Genomic DNA, 15,783 nt, shown 5'->3' on the forward strand with positions numbered 1-15,783 from the left:
TATCTGAACAAGTCTATTCTGCTGGTGTTCCCACAGGAACAGAGAGGACAACCTTGGAAGAATCGTCTCCTGTCCCTTGGAGTAAAATCACACTGCAAAATTTACAGGTTGGCTACCACAAAAATAAATCTACCCTCTTGGAATCAGTAAAGGTATGTGGTTCATACTAGAGCAACTGACATGCTTAGTAATTAACATAGCTGAAGTATCAACCTTAGACATGCTCTAAGCATGAAGAACTCACAGAAATTTCTGAACTGTTTACCATTACTGTTAATAAAGAGCAGCATCCCTTTCAGATTTTAAAACAAAAAAATAACCAAAATCAACATATGTAAGTCATGTGGGGTACCAAAAATGCATCCAAGTTAGATTTTTTAAAAAAACAACCACTAAATTAGACTCAAGTCTAACTTGACATGAATTTAAAAAAAAAAGAAAGCATATAAATAATAGAAAACAAGAAAAAGAAAATAATGAAAATGAAAAATAAGACATAAGATACTAATGAGATAAAATACAGAAAGTGGGAAATGGGTGTTGCAAGCTTGGTGCTTTAGGTAATTCCAAGAAATTTGGTTTTACCATATACTGTGTCAAGTGAACACATGGAATCTCAAAATTATGTAGCACATTTTAAACAGATAAAAATAATATTTCTTCTTTCTTCATCAACAAAAAGTGGACTTGTATAATTCATTGTCACAAGGCACATTTGTGCTTAAGCAGATACGTATCAGATACAAAACAGATCATGTATCTTGCACAAAGGAAGAATTTGCAGATATGCCAGCTAGAGTGATAATTCCAAGAGCTATTATTTCTTATCAGGAGATAAAATTTCTTATGGTTTGCAGGAGATGTAATGCTTAGTAGCTGAGGAAGAGCTCTACATTTTTCAAAATTTGTCAGGGAATGTAGCACAGTACAGTTAAATTTGGGGTATTGGACAAGATGTGATTGATACTGGATGCTAAACAACATGAACATACTGATCTTTTACTTTTCACAAATTATTTGCTCACTGTTTCCCCTTCTATGTACCTGTATCAGATACACTTTAAAAGGTCTGTCCTCAGGATTTATCAGTTTAATCTCACCTTTCTTCAATGATTTCTCACCACCCCTATTTTAGGACATGCAAAAAAATTACACTGCTAATTCTGTTGCCTTCCCATTTGCCTTCGGTATTGTCAGTTCCCCAGTCTCTACCCGGGGTAAGTAAGTGTAAGATTGTAGTTGAGTGACTACCATCAGCCTCCTGTGTCACCAATCCTCATCTGAAATGACAATGACTCCTTGTCAATTAACAATTTCTTTGTGAGTTTATATAAAAACAACTGTGTGGTTGAAACTTTGTTCCTCATTAAAACACAGCCACACAACAAAAGGCAAGCACCATGTCCTATTGACACATTTGGTGGTATCTTCCAAAGAGAGACTAAAAATTTAACAAGCAGACTGAATTATCCTCTCAGTTTCAAGCATGACTGACAATGCAGTGAGGGGGAACCTTACACTGCCTGCACAGCAGCTGATCAGAAGCTAAACGATCATGAATCACAATGCTTGCAATAGCAAGGAAATGCTTTCAAAAAAAACCCACCAAACATAGAAAACACCAGGGAAAACAAAACAAGGCTATCACAAGAATAATAATGCAAACAAAAAATGACAACTAAGGTCAAATTCGTGTTTGCTGGCACTACGCTAGTCCATCAGCTTTATTAATTTCTGTTCAGTTGTTTGTTTTAAAGGACATGAAGCCTGATAAGAAGCCTGTTGAGGGGAAAGGAAAGACATTCATTTGTGGCAACAAGCTTTGGAAGAGAGAAGTAATCAGTTTGCTACAGTTTGTTAATTTATCTGCAGACTAATAGGAAATAGAGTTAAGGTTGGACTTTCAGGGCACAGAGCATTAGCTTCTGTTCTTGTTCAAACAGAGACTAAAACTCTAATTACTTCAGAAAAAATCTCACCTTTAAGAAAAAGAACAACTCATTTGTCTTAATCTTCTAATGGAGCAAGAACAAAAACGGACATTTCTGTTCTTTCACAAAATCAGGCTCACTTGTGTCTCTCTTAGTACCTTGCTCCTTTTGCACCTCCCGTGGATGCAAAAGAGTGAGATTTCTCATATGGAGTGTTTCTTTGAAATGTCCATATTAATCTCTCATTATGATTTAAGTTAGACCATGGAACTGCTCTCCCTTTAGAATTCTGTGCCATAAACTATTTAATGATTTTGTCCAGTTGGATTTCACTATAACATGAGAACTGTCCTAATTTTTCATCAGAAAGGAATAAACAGCATTTAACACATAGTAGATGTGAGCAACGCAGCAGAATTCCCTTTCACTGAAGACAAAAACATAAACCAAGAATAAAGGAAAAAAAATTGAACAAGCAACAGTCTGAACAACAAGGAATAGTCTTCTAGACATTCTATTTTCACTTTTCCTGCTTAGTTTTAACTTGCTTTCAGTATTTGAGGCTGAAGGCCTCTTTGCAAGGTGCCAGTGCTGTCCTTTTTAATTGTCTTTGATTACACTTAACAAATAAAACCAATAAACTATCAATCAGCTGAATTCACAGTGTCTAAACACCTCAGCAAGCCACTTGTGGGACAGACAAGTTGAAAAAAACCAATTCATTTAAGAACAACAACACTTTTCTCTTCTAGATCTTTTCTTTTTGTCCGTGGGAGGACTTAGCAGACCTACAGATGATCTACTGCCTTTCTGGAAGTGATAAAGGTACTAGCCTACAGACGTATCTATTCAAGCAGTGGGAACATCAAGTTTATTCACACTGATATTAAGAGTTTAAAAAACATGTCCCTGAAGTCACAAGGATCCATAGATCCTTTTAGTTGAGTACTGTATTACTGACACCATGGTCTCCTGAAATAACTCAAGAACTCTTCTCTTTTTTTTGATCTTAAAGGAGTTTCTCAAAAATCACAAGAATATGTTCACAAAGGTGGAAATGATGAATCACACCATATTCTTGGTAACATTACTTTTTCAGCTCATCCTACTAGCATTTTCAAAGCATTGCATATCCAAGACTCTCACAAAGTAAACCACAAATATTCAGCACCCTCAGTTGACTTCTCATCTTGGATCCACATACTAGTGTCAGTACTGCACAAAACGTACAGTTAGCTGAGTGGAGAATAGAGGTGAAAACTAGAATATAAGCAGCAAAGATGACTTTCAAGATCTCCTATTTATAGGAGCTTCATCTGGCATTATTATTGCTGTCTTTTTATATTTTTAATCTATATGTGGCTGAAATTTCATCATTCTTAGGGGCATTAGGAAGAAAAAATAGCAACGTTAACTGGTGTCATTGCTGACAAGCTTAAGATTATATTTTTGTTTGAGAGTATAGGCAGTTAGTAGAATATCTTTCAAATAGATAACCTCCCTTTTATCTATCATCATAAAACAATCCCTCTCCCCCAAATGGCCTTCTAGGTGTACTTTTTAATATGGATATGTTAAGGGATGATATTTAACCAAGTAAAACATGAAATAAGAAATATTTCAAATTAATCTCGGAGCAACTAAACCTTGCCAGAGTAGCATTTGCACCTTTTTTACAGTCCTTTTTTGAGGGTGGGCTATTTTATTTAAAATAATAGTAACATAACGGAACAAAGAAAACAAAAATACTTTAATCTTTTATCTGAAAACAACTCTTAGGAAACTTCAAAGTCACCCATATTTTAAACATAACATTCTTGCATCACAAGCAGCTAATAAGGAGTTTTTCTTTAGAGTTTGCCAATGTTACTAACTCCGCTAGAGAGTAACTCCTGAAAAGCACGGCGTGCTGTACTGACAAAGTGAGACAAATTAGTTTCATGAAAATTAAAGGGTTTTTATACTGTTTTGTCTAATGGGAAAGACATTAGGACCCATATAAAATTCAAACTTTCCAGAAGAGTTCTGGATTAATGCTTTTTTGAAAGCTTTGTTTCTCCTCTTATTTCAAAGAATAGTCAACAGAGATACATTAATTCTTCAGAAAAACATGCTGAAATATGAAATTTTTTGCTCCTTAACATAGTCTTGGGTGTGATACCTGAGACTGAAGACTCACTTTCATTCACTGTGAATAGTTCTACTGACTAACAGTGCTTAAGTTCTTACAGAATTAAAACCAAGGAAAGTTCCCAAAGAGAGCATGTGACACCCAGACTGGAAATTTACTTTTTTAAACAATAGAAGTCACGAAGCTAAACATATATTGTCAACATCTCTCACAAAACAAAATAATTGCCCTACAATCCAATGTTTTCCAGCAGTCTTTGCCATATTAAATTAGCATCTATTGTTAAGCTGGTGTAAATAATAATCTTCAGCATGACACATTGGTTGTAAAAAAGCGGTCACTCTACATATCTACTTTCTTAAGCCTGGCAAAATTATGTCAAAAAACAATCAATAATTCACCACAACATGATGACAAAATTAAAAATTACCATACTATGGCTTCTTTGGGCAAAAAAGGGAAAATAATACACTAGAAAATTGCATTTGACCACTGCCACCTTCATCAGAAGTCTTACATTTGCAATGAGCTCCTGCTCACACCCACACAAATGCAGCTCTATAGCCAGGACAACAACTGAGGGGACAGATATGTAAACAAGCTTCTCATATAAACAAGGTTCCCATGGCCACTTAGATTTTTAATTTACTTGTTTCACTGTGCTCAAAGAAACTGTGCCTGCACAAAGAACTATAATAGTTACACAGAATAATGCTCATGTGCATGGAATTGTACTGATTTTAGGACCAACCGTTAAAGCAATAGAAGAATGGAAAGGAAAAGGCTGAGTTTGCCTGGAGAACCTAGAAGACAGGAACGTTCTTTAAAGTAAAACATATTGTGAATTCTTTCCTTCTTGACTTCAGTAGTCCAAGCCTAAATGAGCCAAAAAGCTCTGCAGAGCTCCCAGAAAGGTCTAGCTACTGAAACCAAATATGAACCTTCAGTATAACTTAACACGCTTCATACTCCTGGCTGTTGCTGATGTGTAAATGCAGTTTTTCTCACCCAGAATGCAATTCAACTGTAACAAGAATGTGATTACCTCCGCAAGTGCCACAAAGCAAAGTAGTATAAGGACACATACAGCATATTAAGAAAACCTGTCTCCATCAGAATGGTCAAGCTCTTTCTGTGCGTGCAATAACATTATACTTACAAATATTATGTACAGATGAAGTTCACATTCTAACAAATGTATTTTTATAACAAACAACCACTGATAAGGAAATGTTTGCTGTTCAAAGACCAAAAATAGATTATGACTTTTTCACACTTACAATTACTGTTATATTATGCATTTATGTAGGAAACAGATATGCATCATACTTTTGTACTATGTCCTTAGACTGTTTGGCCATTTGCATTTCATGCTGTCCTGCTGACATGCAAAATCAAAGTGTTTCTACAACGGTTGCATTAGAGAATTAACACCTTTCTTAGATAAATACGGGAGTTCGTATCTCAGAACTTTCAAGTAGGTTGTCTGGAAACTCAACTTCTTGCCCCTCCCTCTCTAACTCACTAAAACTTAAACTAATAACAACAACATAAATCTAATTATATATTGACTCTTCACTGCCCATACCTCTTAATGGTGTGTGTGTGGGGGGAAGTTACTTTTTATGTTTTGACTGATGTGTATGTCCTGTATCTTGTCTCAGGAGACAAAAAAAATGATCTTGAGCAGTGAAAGCCCTTAACACCTACGGTGCAGCCTGAGTTTCATTGAACTTGAGCACAGGAACTGGTGGGCAATGTGAATATTTGAAGATGTCTATTAGGCAGTTATGGGTCAGAATCCTAACCAATTCTCAGAGTACGGTATGTAATTATTGTCATAATATATGGTCCACTTAAGAAAGATCTTTTTAGCTTAAGTTAATGAAATTTGAAACCATTTGGTGGATTCCCAGGAAAGGAAAAAATTTAAGCAAGTTGTTTATGTTTTGATATGATAATTCACATAAAATATAAGTGCCCACAAAAGGAGGGAGAAACATAATACTATCATAACAAACATTTTTATATCTAGCCAATTTCTAATGGCTGCTTCCTACATTGTATTTTTTTTTTTCCTGTTGAGAATACTGTAGATCATCTGCTAATTTATTCCTGTTAACGCAAGCAATACAGATCCCTTTCTCCTTAATTGCCTCAGCTTAAATAATTTAGTTATTTCTTGGAAAGTCAATGCTTATAAAGAGAAGAGGAAGAGAACTGTTTACAGGTCACTCTGGATTTTGCCCAACTGGTCAGTTCATGTGCTTCTTAGTGTATCTTTGCAGTATCAACAACAAAAACGAAAATCAGAAAGTGGCAAGTGAAAAAAAGGGAAGCAACCACCAAGCACTCATGAACTTGGCTATTAAAGGAGCAAGAAAGTTATTTGATATAGTTCAATGTTATAAAACAGAACAGTAAGGCAAAGGGTAAACACTCAGCAATCAGCTGCAAATCTACTTAAGCAAAACAAAACACAAGCTGCCAGATGTCGTCTTAATGACTAAAGTACTTGCTTCGGCTGAACTATTACCAATAGGAAAAGTGGAATTTTACTGCTGCTTGCCTGCCTGTTGTTTTACTAATGTGGAAAAGGAGGTTTCACATTTTTCACATTGACGTACAATTCGGATATTAATGTCAGGTTAGAGGAAACCCAGTTCAAAACAATGTAACACATTCTTAATTTTTCTCTTTAAAAGAAAATATTCACAAAATAATTAGGCTATATAAATTAAGGATATAGGGAGAAGAAACCAAAATCTTTAGCAGAGTATTTCCTCTTGACACTCAAGTCATAAATAAACAGTGATACAACCATTTCTAAAATACTGGAGAAACGGTCAAAACCATTATTTGGCATATACTTCTACATCCCTGCGAGGTCACTGAGTCACCAGAGCACTACTTACTCATAATCTAGATGAAAATAACAGTCATGGAGGCACATATATATATATATATATATATATATATATATATATATAATTGCATACACAGCTCAGTGGAGAATTAGCATTTCTTGGAGCCTATGACAAACAGTTCATATCTCCTTTCTACCCAGTAAATATTCTCTTATGGTTCAAAAGATCCCCAAAACCATAAAGAAACAATTTGCTTTGCTCTATGCAATAACCTGAAAGCTGAAGCTTAGAGGGAGGGGAAAACAAAGCAAACACACCCCCCCCCCCCCAAAACCAGAACAAATTGGCATTTAGGTCATACAAAGGCCCATGGACTCCATCTTCTCTTTCCACATTGCTGCTTAACAAAAGAAATCTAGGAGGTTCTTTCAAGACCTCACTCAGAGGCTGGTCCATGAGCAAAAGGCCTGGCTACTGCTTAAGACAAACCTGAAAAAACCTACAGGTGCAGAAAATCTTTGAATTACAAGTCTTTTGCTGACTTGATGACTTAGTACATCCATATTTATCAATGCCTCACAAAAGACAGATAGAAACGTGATATAGCGCTTAGAGAAGCTTATTACCATTTGCAGTGTGCTTCTTTTTCAAGTTCCCAAATCATGAGACAACTTACAAAAGTTATAAACAAAACACTGAGTTAAAAAATATTAGAAAGGTAGTAAAGTCATACAGTGAAAAACTAGGAAATTCTAGTTTTATAGTTACCTGACCAAGCTTAATCCTATCCTTTTGTACTTCTTAATGGGAAATGTCAACTCAGTCACCTAAACAGCTCTCTTCTAAGACATAGAACATTTACTACAGTAATTCATCTAACACATGAGCTATGAACAAGTCTGTGGGGTTTGTAGAAGCTTGCAAGGAGTGTGTCTTGACGAATTGCTACTCTGTTAGCCTAGTACTTGTCTGAGTCCATGCAACAATGGCAATTCTCACATTTAGGCAACATTAGACACACCTGGCTTTGTGTTTGAAGCATTAACAGATTTAAAGTTGCACTTTTAGCTACAATTGCTACCTGAGCATCCACAGCAGCTATAGACATATCCTGGACTTCAGGATTACAAAGCCATCTCACCAAGTGGGGGTTATAGCTCTACTTACAGACAAAAGCAATTTCCTTTGGTTGTCTCATCTCACCCTTTTGAGCTACTGATTTTACCTACTCATAGAGAATAATTTTGAGCATTAGACGCCCAGCCTTTCTGACCCAGGAACAGATGTTCCCCTCAGACTGTTTCTCAAACCATAGAGAGCAAAACATTTTTTCTGAAAAATATGGCTGCTACTAACAAGGCTAAAAGGGCTACTACTGTAACAGCAGAAATGCAAGCAGATATTAACTGAATGTTTATACTAATTTCTCAGTTTAGTTATTGCTCTTGTAAAAAAAAAAAAAAAGCATTCAGTTTACTATACAGCTTTCTTTTACTGGACCTCAATAGCACCTCTTCTCTCATTTGAACAGGATCTTAAGTCAGCGGCAAGACTGCTTCAGAAAAAATGCTGTTAAACTGACTCTTTTATATGAATATCAACATAAAAAAATTAAAAAGTGGGAATAAATTTTTGTAGTCATCAGTGATTTAATGAACTGCCATTATGCAAGAACTCCTGAATTTATTGTATATTTAACTAAACTGACTTTTCTGGCCTTATTCATAGACTTTAATTAAAAATATGTTAAGATCTAATTCAGTCCTAGTTTCAGTTATAAGCTGCAAAACTTAATCCAAGATACTGATTAAAACAACTTTGATTTAATTTTTACTTATCTAATGTGCAATGATCTAAAACTCTTTAAGTACTATAAAGAAAGTAATTTTTATTCTGCAATATGTTCTGATCTTGCAGATTGCACATCGGATGATTCATAATATGGTGGTAAGCTGCAAATATTGCTTTTAGTAGGGAATTGGTATCTAAACCAAACACTGCAAGACTGTGAAAAGTAATCAAGAATGTGATCAAGGATCTAATAAAAACTTTCTTGACTAGAGATTTGCTTCAAAGGTATAGGATAACATTTCTACTTTGAACCTGCTTCAATTGGATGTCTGTCATTTTCAGATTCAATTTATGATTCAAAATTACTATAGTCATTGTGATGTGGAGATAGTACATAGAAATATGAAACACTTCATTTTAAATATTTAAAATATATAACCTATCCACTGAAATTAGTTGGCAACTGGTTACAGCAGAGGAAAATTGGCGGGAGGCAGAATTTTATTTGAGAGAATTAAATGGCATTCCAAAGACGTATTTCCAAAAAATATGACAGAAGAGTCGTCATTGTTCTTTCCTTTCTTGCTATAATCATGTCATTTTCAAAAGTTACATCTTCTATAATCTCCAGCCAAAGCTGGACAATGAATGTTAATGAAGTTTAACAACAAATCCAATAGCAGAATTTATATCCTACCTCTTATTAATGGTAGCCCATGTTGCATTAATGTTATCTGTCATCAGTTCTACTTTTCTGGTGTCATCTGCTGAATAATCACGGAGCAGCTTAAGTGCCATGTCATTTGCCACATCTACATTTATTTGCCATTGTCGTATTTCTTTTGAAAATTGCTGAAAAGAGAAAGAAAAAGAATAAACCTCAGATCACCATAAAATGCTCACACACACTGGATAATTATTAGAGAAGAAGATGAACAACTTATACCATCAATATAAAAAAAAAAAAAAAAGAAAAAGGACTTCCTCAGATTTACTGGTAAATAAGGTCAGTGGTCTTTCTAAGTGTTTTAATTCTTTTAGTCACAAGATCATTGGACTACTCCTAATATCTGAGAGGACCAAGCAACCAAATCCTAAATACCAGATAAAACATGACAGCTCAAACTGATAAACACTGATTAGAATGTTGATTATTCTTTTCTGAGACACAAATAGGTGGATGCATTATTATGTGTTATGAGAACTATTTTGTGATGTTGAATTATACTGAGATGAAAAAATACAGTGAAACAATACGGCTAATTTTCTTTTTTTTTTTTAAATATTGTGGAATAATACTGGGATTTGGACAATTAATACCCATGCTTTCACTTTTTTAAGAAATTATTTTAGTGAATAGTTTATGTAATTAGTGCCATCTACTGGAACAGCACTAAATCTGCAATACAGCAAAATACTACTGGTAAACCTATTGATATCTTTATAATGCTAATTTATGCTTCTTAGTATTAAGAAAGCTTTTTAAATCTTGGTCATTCATTTTCTTCCCTTTCCACTCCTCTTTCTCCTCTCCTCTTTTTCTTCCCCTCTCCTCTCCTCTCCTCTTCCCTCTCCTCTCCACCTGTGCCAGCTGTCTCACTACAGAAGTAAGCCAGGAAATCCGGAATGCTCATGCAGCCAGCAACCAGCTCCCATGCATCTTTCCTGTTAGTCTTTTTCTCAGAGCAAATTTCCATATAAATGCACTGAAATTGCACATTTAATCCATAATGTGTAACAATAAAATGAAAGAGCAAAGACAATTGATGGTCTTCTTGTACTTTTGTACTAGGCAAAGACTACAACCAGCCAACCAAAGGGATAATGAAAGCAGAAAAAAAGTTTGTATTTGTAAACAGAAACAGTAAGTTGCATGTAAACATTAGAAGCAATCAACAAAAAAACAAACAGTAAGTTTTGACTGTCTTTATTGTTGTGCTTTAAAACACAAATCAGGAAATGTCTGTGAAGAAAAAATAGGTTTTCCTCTCTCATTCTCCCAAAGCAGTATTCCTTTTAAAATCTTGTTTTGACTCTGATGAATTCTCCACACAAAGATGAACTTAAATATGTAATCCCTGATCAAAGAGTCTAAATACTAAGTAAAATAAATAGATTTTGAATCATTTGTGCATTTATGATTTCATCTCAGAAAGTCTGTAAGTTGGTTTTGATTGACTGGGACTGAAATGTACTTGATCGTCAAAGAGTCCAGGTGGAGTTTTTTGGGGTTTTGATTTTGATCCCAAACTCTTACCTGTTAAAAAGCTGTTTCAACATCTCTAGGTCCTCTCCATAGTTTAACACTGAAAGCATGTATTTCTTCATTCTCCTGTGTTATTCCTTCATGAGAAGGCAGATCACCCAATTACTGTGCAGCAGATAACCTCAGGTACTAAGACAGCAACCTGATTATCTGTTTTGAAAAAGGATCCTATTTCTACCAATCAAACATTAGGAGAAGACTACTAACCCCCACTTCCAAAAACCATCTGAACATGTTATGGTTACGCTCGCTTAAGCTGAAGCTGCCTAAACACTTTTTTTAAAGTCATTCCCCTCTGTTAAGTATGGAGATGTGGTCAGGAGACGTGATAATGTGGAAAATTACTTCTCCTTTGGAGAAGATACAGGCACGTGGTTATTTTGGAAATAATCTGCCAATAGAGGTCCTTTCCTGTCAGAATTATATACAATAAATATATAAATGTTAATATTTACATAACTATAATAAAAGTTATAAAACAAAAAAAAAATAAATTCTACAGTAATTAACATTTCAGTTTCATAGACCTTTTATAGCAAGTACCTATTCTACATTTAGATCTATCCATCTTTATTATACTCTACCTTTCTCTTTGTTTAAAATTATGCATGCATACAGGTATTTTTTTTCCAGCCAAAGAATCACAGCAGACTGATTGTTCACTGCATTAGATAGAAAAGTTACAATAACATTCTGCCTGTGTTGTAAATTAATTGCCTGTAAACTTTATTTTGAAAGTAAGTTCTTTTTGCCCAGTCCCATGTGAATATAAATGACCTTATAAAATCTTCCAATCCCAGTTTTATACTAAAAATACGGAAGGATCCATTACAAGGTTATTTCCAAAAGTGTTGTTCTCACCATTAACTTCAACATTAATCCATTAACTTCCTGACATTACAACACTAGCTCATCACTCAGGAAAGAAATGATGAATATGGAGAGCTTTGCCGACAGAAACAATTTGTATTTTCTACTTTATGGGAAATTGGTATGTAATTTTTCAATAACTTTGAGGAGTCCATGCCTTGCTTCAACTTTGCTCAGTGTGCAGACATCGAGAACAAAGTGTTCTGGTAAATGTTTTAACTGTCTGTCCTACCAGAGGCCCATTGACTCCTATCTTACATGACTATGATGAATATTTTAGAATTAAATTCTTGCCATTTTTTTTTTTTTTTCTCTTTTCCCTTTTATATTTTCAGGTCTCATTTATCTTTTAGCTACTTTAGAACACATTTGATTTTTTTTTTTAATGGGAAAATGCTTCATTACCTTAATTTAATTTTGACATTTTTTTAAGCATTCTTTTTGTTTTGTCTGTGTCATCACTCAAATTTGCTGAGTTTATGAAAAGGCTTAAGGAATTAAGTCTGTGCATTTATCATGTTGCTTAGGTATTAATATATTTTTAATTTTTAATTAGAAGACACTAGTTGATGTTATTAGGAAGAAAGACTGTGCAATTAAGGATCGCTGATTAAAAACAAGTAAGGAAATCAGAGCTGGGCTTTCTTCTATCCCAGGATTGCCCAATGGAACAAAGTAAATCATGCACAGAAGTTCAAATATAGCAATATGTATGTACAGCACCATCTATTTCTGAGCAGATGAGTCCTTACACTGAGCAGGTGTATATATCACAAATCTGGAAAATCAGGCTTTCTGTCATTTTTTTGTATTTCTATAGCACGTTTTATTTATATACTTAGTTGGGGGGTTTTTATCAAGGAATTCTAGTTCAGTGTCTGCATCATAGCCAATAACATTAACTTAATTGTTATTGTTTTACTAAAATCAAAGCAGTATACTGTAAGCTCTTAAATAATAAATATCAAGACTGTACTTCATCTTACATCGGTACACAGGGAGTGGCAAAAGAGTATCTAAGAAGTTGCCCCCCTGCAAGAAAATGACAAAGACAAGTAAGATAGTCTCAGTCTTATCCACAAATCCAGGGCATAAAGTCCACACCCTCAGGCTATGCTAGTGGAGGGTTGCCTGACCTCTTGAGTCCCAACAAAGCAGTGGATGTAATCAGGCTGCTATTCAATTTCCTATTTAGATGAACAAGAAATAGGTGGCCAATGAAGGAAAGAAAGAAACCTTGTCCCCATCCTTCCTCCTCTTCACTTTGGCCATCCCAGCCAAACTGGTACAGAGGGAGAAGAGATGCCTCACTAGCTCTTACCAAAACAAGGAGCCAAGAAGTGAACAATCCTACCAGGTTTACTTTTTTTTAGTGTAAGCTCTGTACTGTATTAAGAGGAGACTAGTTTTACAGTAGTTTATGTTCAGATGACTTGGGGATGGAGCTGGTCTGACTGTACTATTTATACACCTATAACCTTCAGCCTGCTGAGTTAACCATCTGCAGTCATTACTTAATAAACAATAACCAACACGGCTTTAACAGGTAAAGACTCTCACTGGGCAGAATGCCACATTCTGATTTCTGATTCTCTGTGCCTAACTCAAGTACCTAGAACTTCGCTCTCAAATATGAAAAAAAAAAAAGAAAAAAGAAAAAAATTGAAAAAATGTTCTAATCCTCAGCAAATTAGCTCTTAATTAATTTCTGATTCAAAGGAATAATATTTTTAATTATCAGCTATATGGTACCTGATGGTACCTGATTACTTTCAAATGTCAGAAACATCAAATTCTATTAAAAACATCATTGGTCAAATACAAGCCAATTACAGATTTTCGTTTCATGGTGGCATTGTAAAAAAAAAAAAATAAAAAAAAATAAAAAGACTTGTATTGCTGAGCTTACCATTTACTTGTGTGTAAGAATGCACTACTAGAAAAGCATTAACACAAGCATTGATTAAAAGTTCACTTAGAGCAGAGGGGAACTTTTGCACTGACTCAGCTGTCTGTAGGCAGACCTGTAATGTTTAACAAACAAATCAGAAGAATGCTTGGTGACTACTTTCTCACGCCAAGCTGTGTTGAGATACAAAGCTGACAAAATGAATATGTCTGAAGAATTCATTTAAGACTCACACTGACCTCTCTCCCTCAACACAAATGGATAGAAATGACAGCTTTATTTTCATCGGTGTAACAGCAAGCCAAAAGACAGCATACTTACTCTACATATTCAGAGGACAACATCAAAATATATGTGTTTGGCACAGAAGGCTGGAAAGCATTTATTTTGAGGACTTGATGTATTTCTAGGTCCTTCAGTTTAGATAATAGTATGCAGAAGAAATATAAAGCTGCTAAACTCAAAAAAGATTTCCATTTTCCTTAGAATTCATGACCCCTTATCTCAAGCATGAACACAACAGCTGATGCTGTCATCTTTGAGAAGCTTTCATGAGGGATTTGACACAACAGGAGTTACTGGGAGAAAAAGATAATTCCTCTAGGAAGGCTGGCGCAAACAAAAGAGGAAAAAAAAAAACAAACCCAAGGAAAAAATAAAAGACACCATCCCCCACCCCGTTCTCTAAGACAGAGGTGAATTTCTTCCAGACTTGAGGGAGAAAAGCTAGGCAAAACCAAAAAAATGAAAGTAAACAACCCTGGAATAGTAGTCTGTTGATGTTCATATCATCATGAGGGCACACCAAATTAAGCTGGACTAGCTGTGACACTGAAATTATAATTATAGACTAATGTGTGTAACTTGACACAACACATCACATTGAATCCAGACTGGGATGGGAATGGCTGAAGATACCAATAGCCCAAGTGCTTCATCTCTTTTAAAGAATGAGTGAAAACAATCTGCAGGTATCCTTTAAAAAGCTCTGTTTATACATAGAGAGACGTTGTACGAATAAGCATACTAGGATACTCTCTCTATAACTTTGGGGATGAAGGAGAAGGGCATATTGTTATTTATCTCTTTGGAGAGCGTTGATCCAAAAACCCCGTAATTCTTTCAAAAAGCATACACTCTTAGATGAACCTCATCTAAACCTCATATATTTGGGTAAAAAAAGTGGACATAAAATCCATTTCTAAAACTGTGTTTTCAACTATTTTCCTAGTTAAGTGATTTGTGTTCAGGACAACACTCCAACACAATGACATAAGACTGTGTTTACATGGAACTGTTTTTTTGTTAATTGAGTCTTTGCAGAGCTGGGACATTGACTGTGTGAAGCTTTTTTTTTTCTAAAACCAAACACTGGGCTGAAGCCAGAATGCTATCTCTGCAGAAAGACAGTGACAAATGGGAGTCTTCTACGCTGAATGACAGTAGTGTACATAATCTATAACTCTTTGCAATACATTAGTGAGTGATTGCCCTTGTTTACCATAATCCACCCTTCCCAAGCAATGACCCTCATAGTACAATCTTAAATGAGAAAACTCAACCACACCTCAGCCTAAAAACAATGGGCTGATAAACGGTTTTATGCTTCTTACAGGCAAGCAAAAAAAAACCACCCCAAAACCAAGCAAAAACCCCAATAGATTTTGTATCTACTTCTAAATATCAGGAATGCAATGAGTAACTGATGATGGAGACAGTTGAAGACCAATCATGCAGATATACATGTACTTCTTCTGGCGGCGAAACCAGTTGATGAGAACCTCACCCCACTATTCTTCGCAGCAGTTCATTACCATTCAGGTGTGCAAATAAGACTGTTCTAAGTCTGCAAAATTCAACCTAACAGCTGAGTGGTGGGAGTTAAAAAAAATTAAAATCTGGTGAGCAGGAGAGAACATATCAGAAAATATTTGTGTAACTATTCTCCCAAATAACTAAAATGTAACGTTCCATTAACATGAAGCCAGGACTCACTTTAAGGGGCTGATCAATTGGCT

At 35.2% G+C, this 15,783-nt stretch overlaps 1 protein-coding gene across 4 annotated transcripts in view; it reads right to left on the reverse strand.

Annotated features, from left to right (window-relative positions):
- The window catches only part of DMD (dystrophin), a 1,194,940-nt gene that overhangs the window by 272,910 nt on the left and 906,247 nt on the right, over nucleotides 1-15,783 (reverse strand). For all 4 annotated transcript variants that reach the window (XM_086469458.1, XM_086469399.1, XM_086469594.1 and 1 more), the window contains one exon: nucleotides 9,418-9,572. In XM_086469458.1, coding sequence (XP_086325584.1) covers nucleotides 9,418-9,572 — 155 coding nt within the window. The remainder of the gene's footprint in view (nucleotides 1-9,417; nucleotides 9,573-15,783) is intronic.

The sequence above is a fragment of the Leptosomus discolor genome, chromosome 1 (assembly GCF_034619465.1).
Source record: "Leptosomus discolor isolate bLepDis1 chromosome 1, bLepDis1.hap2, whole genome shotgun sequence".
Lineage (NCBI taxonomy): Eukaryota > Metazoa > Chordata > Aves > Leptosomiformes > Leptosomidae > Leptosomus > Leptosomus discolor.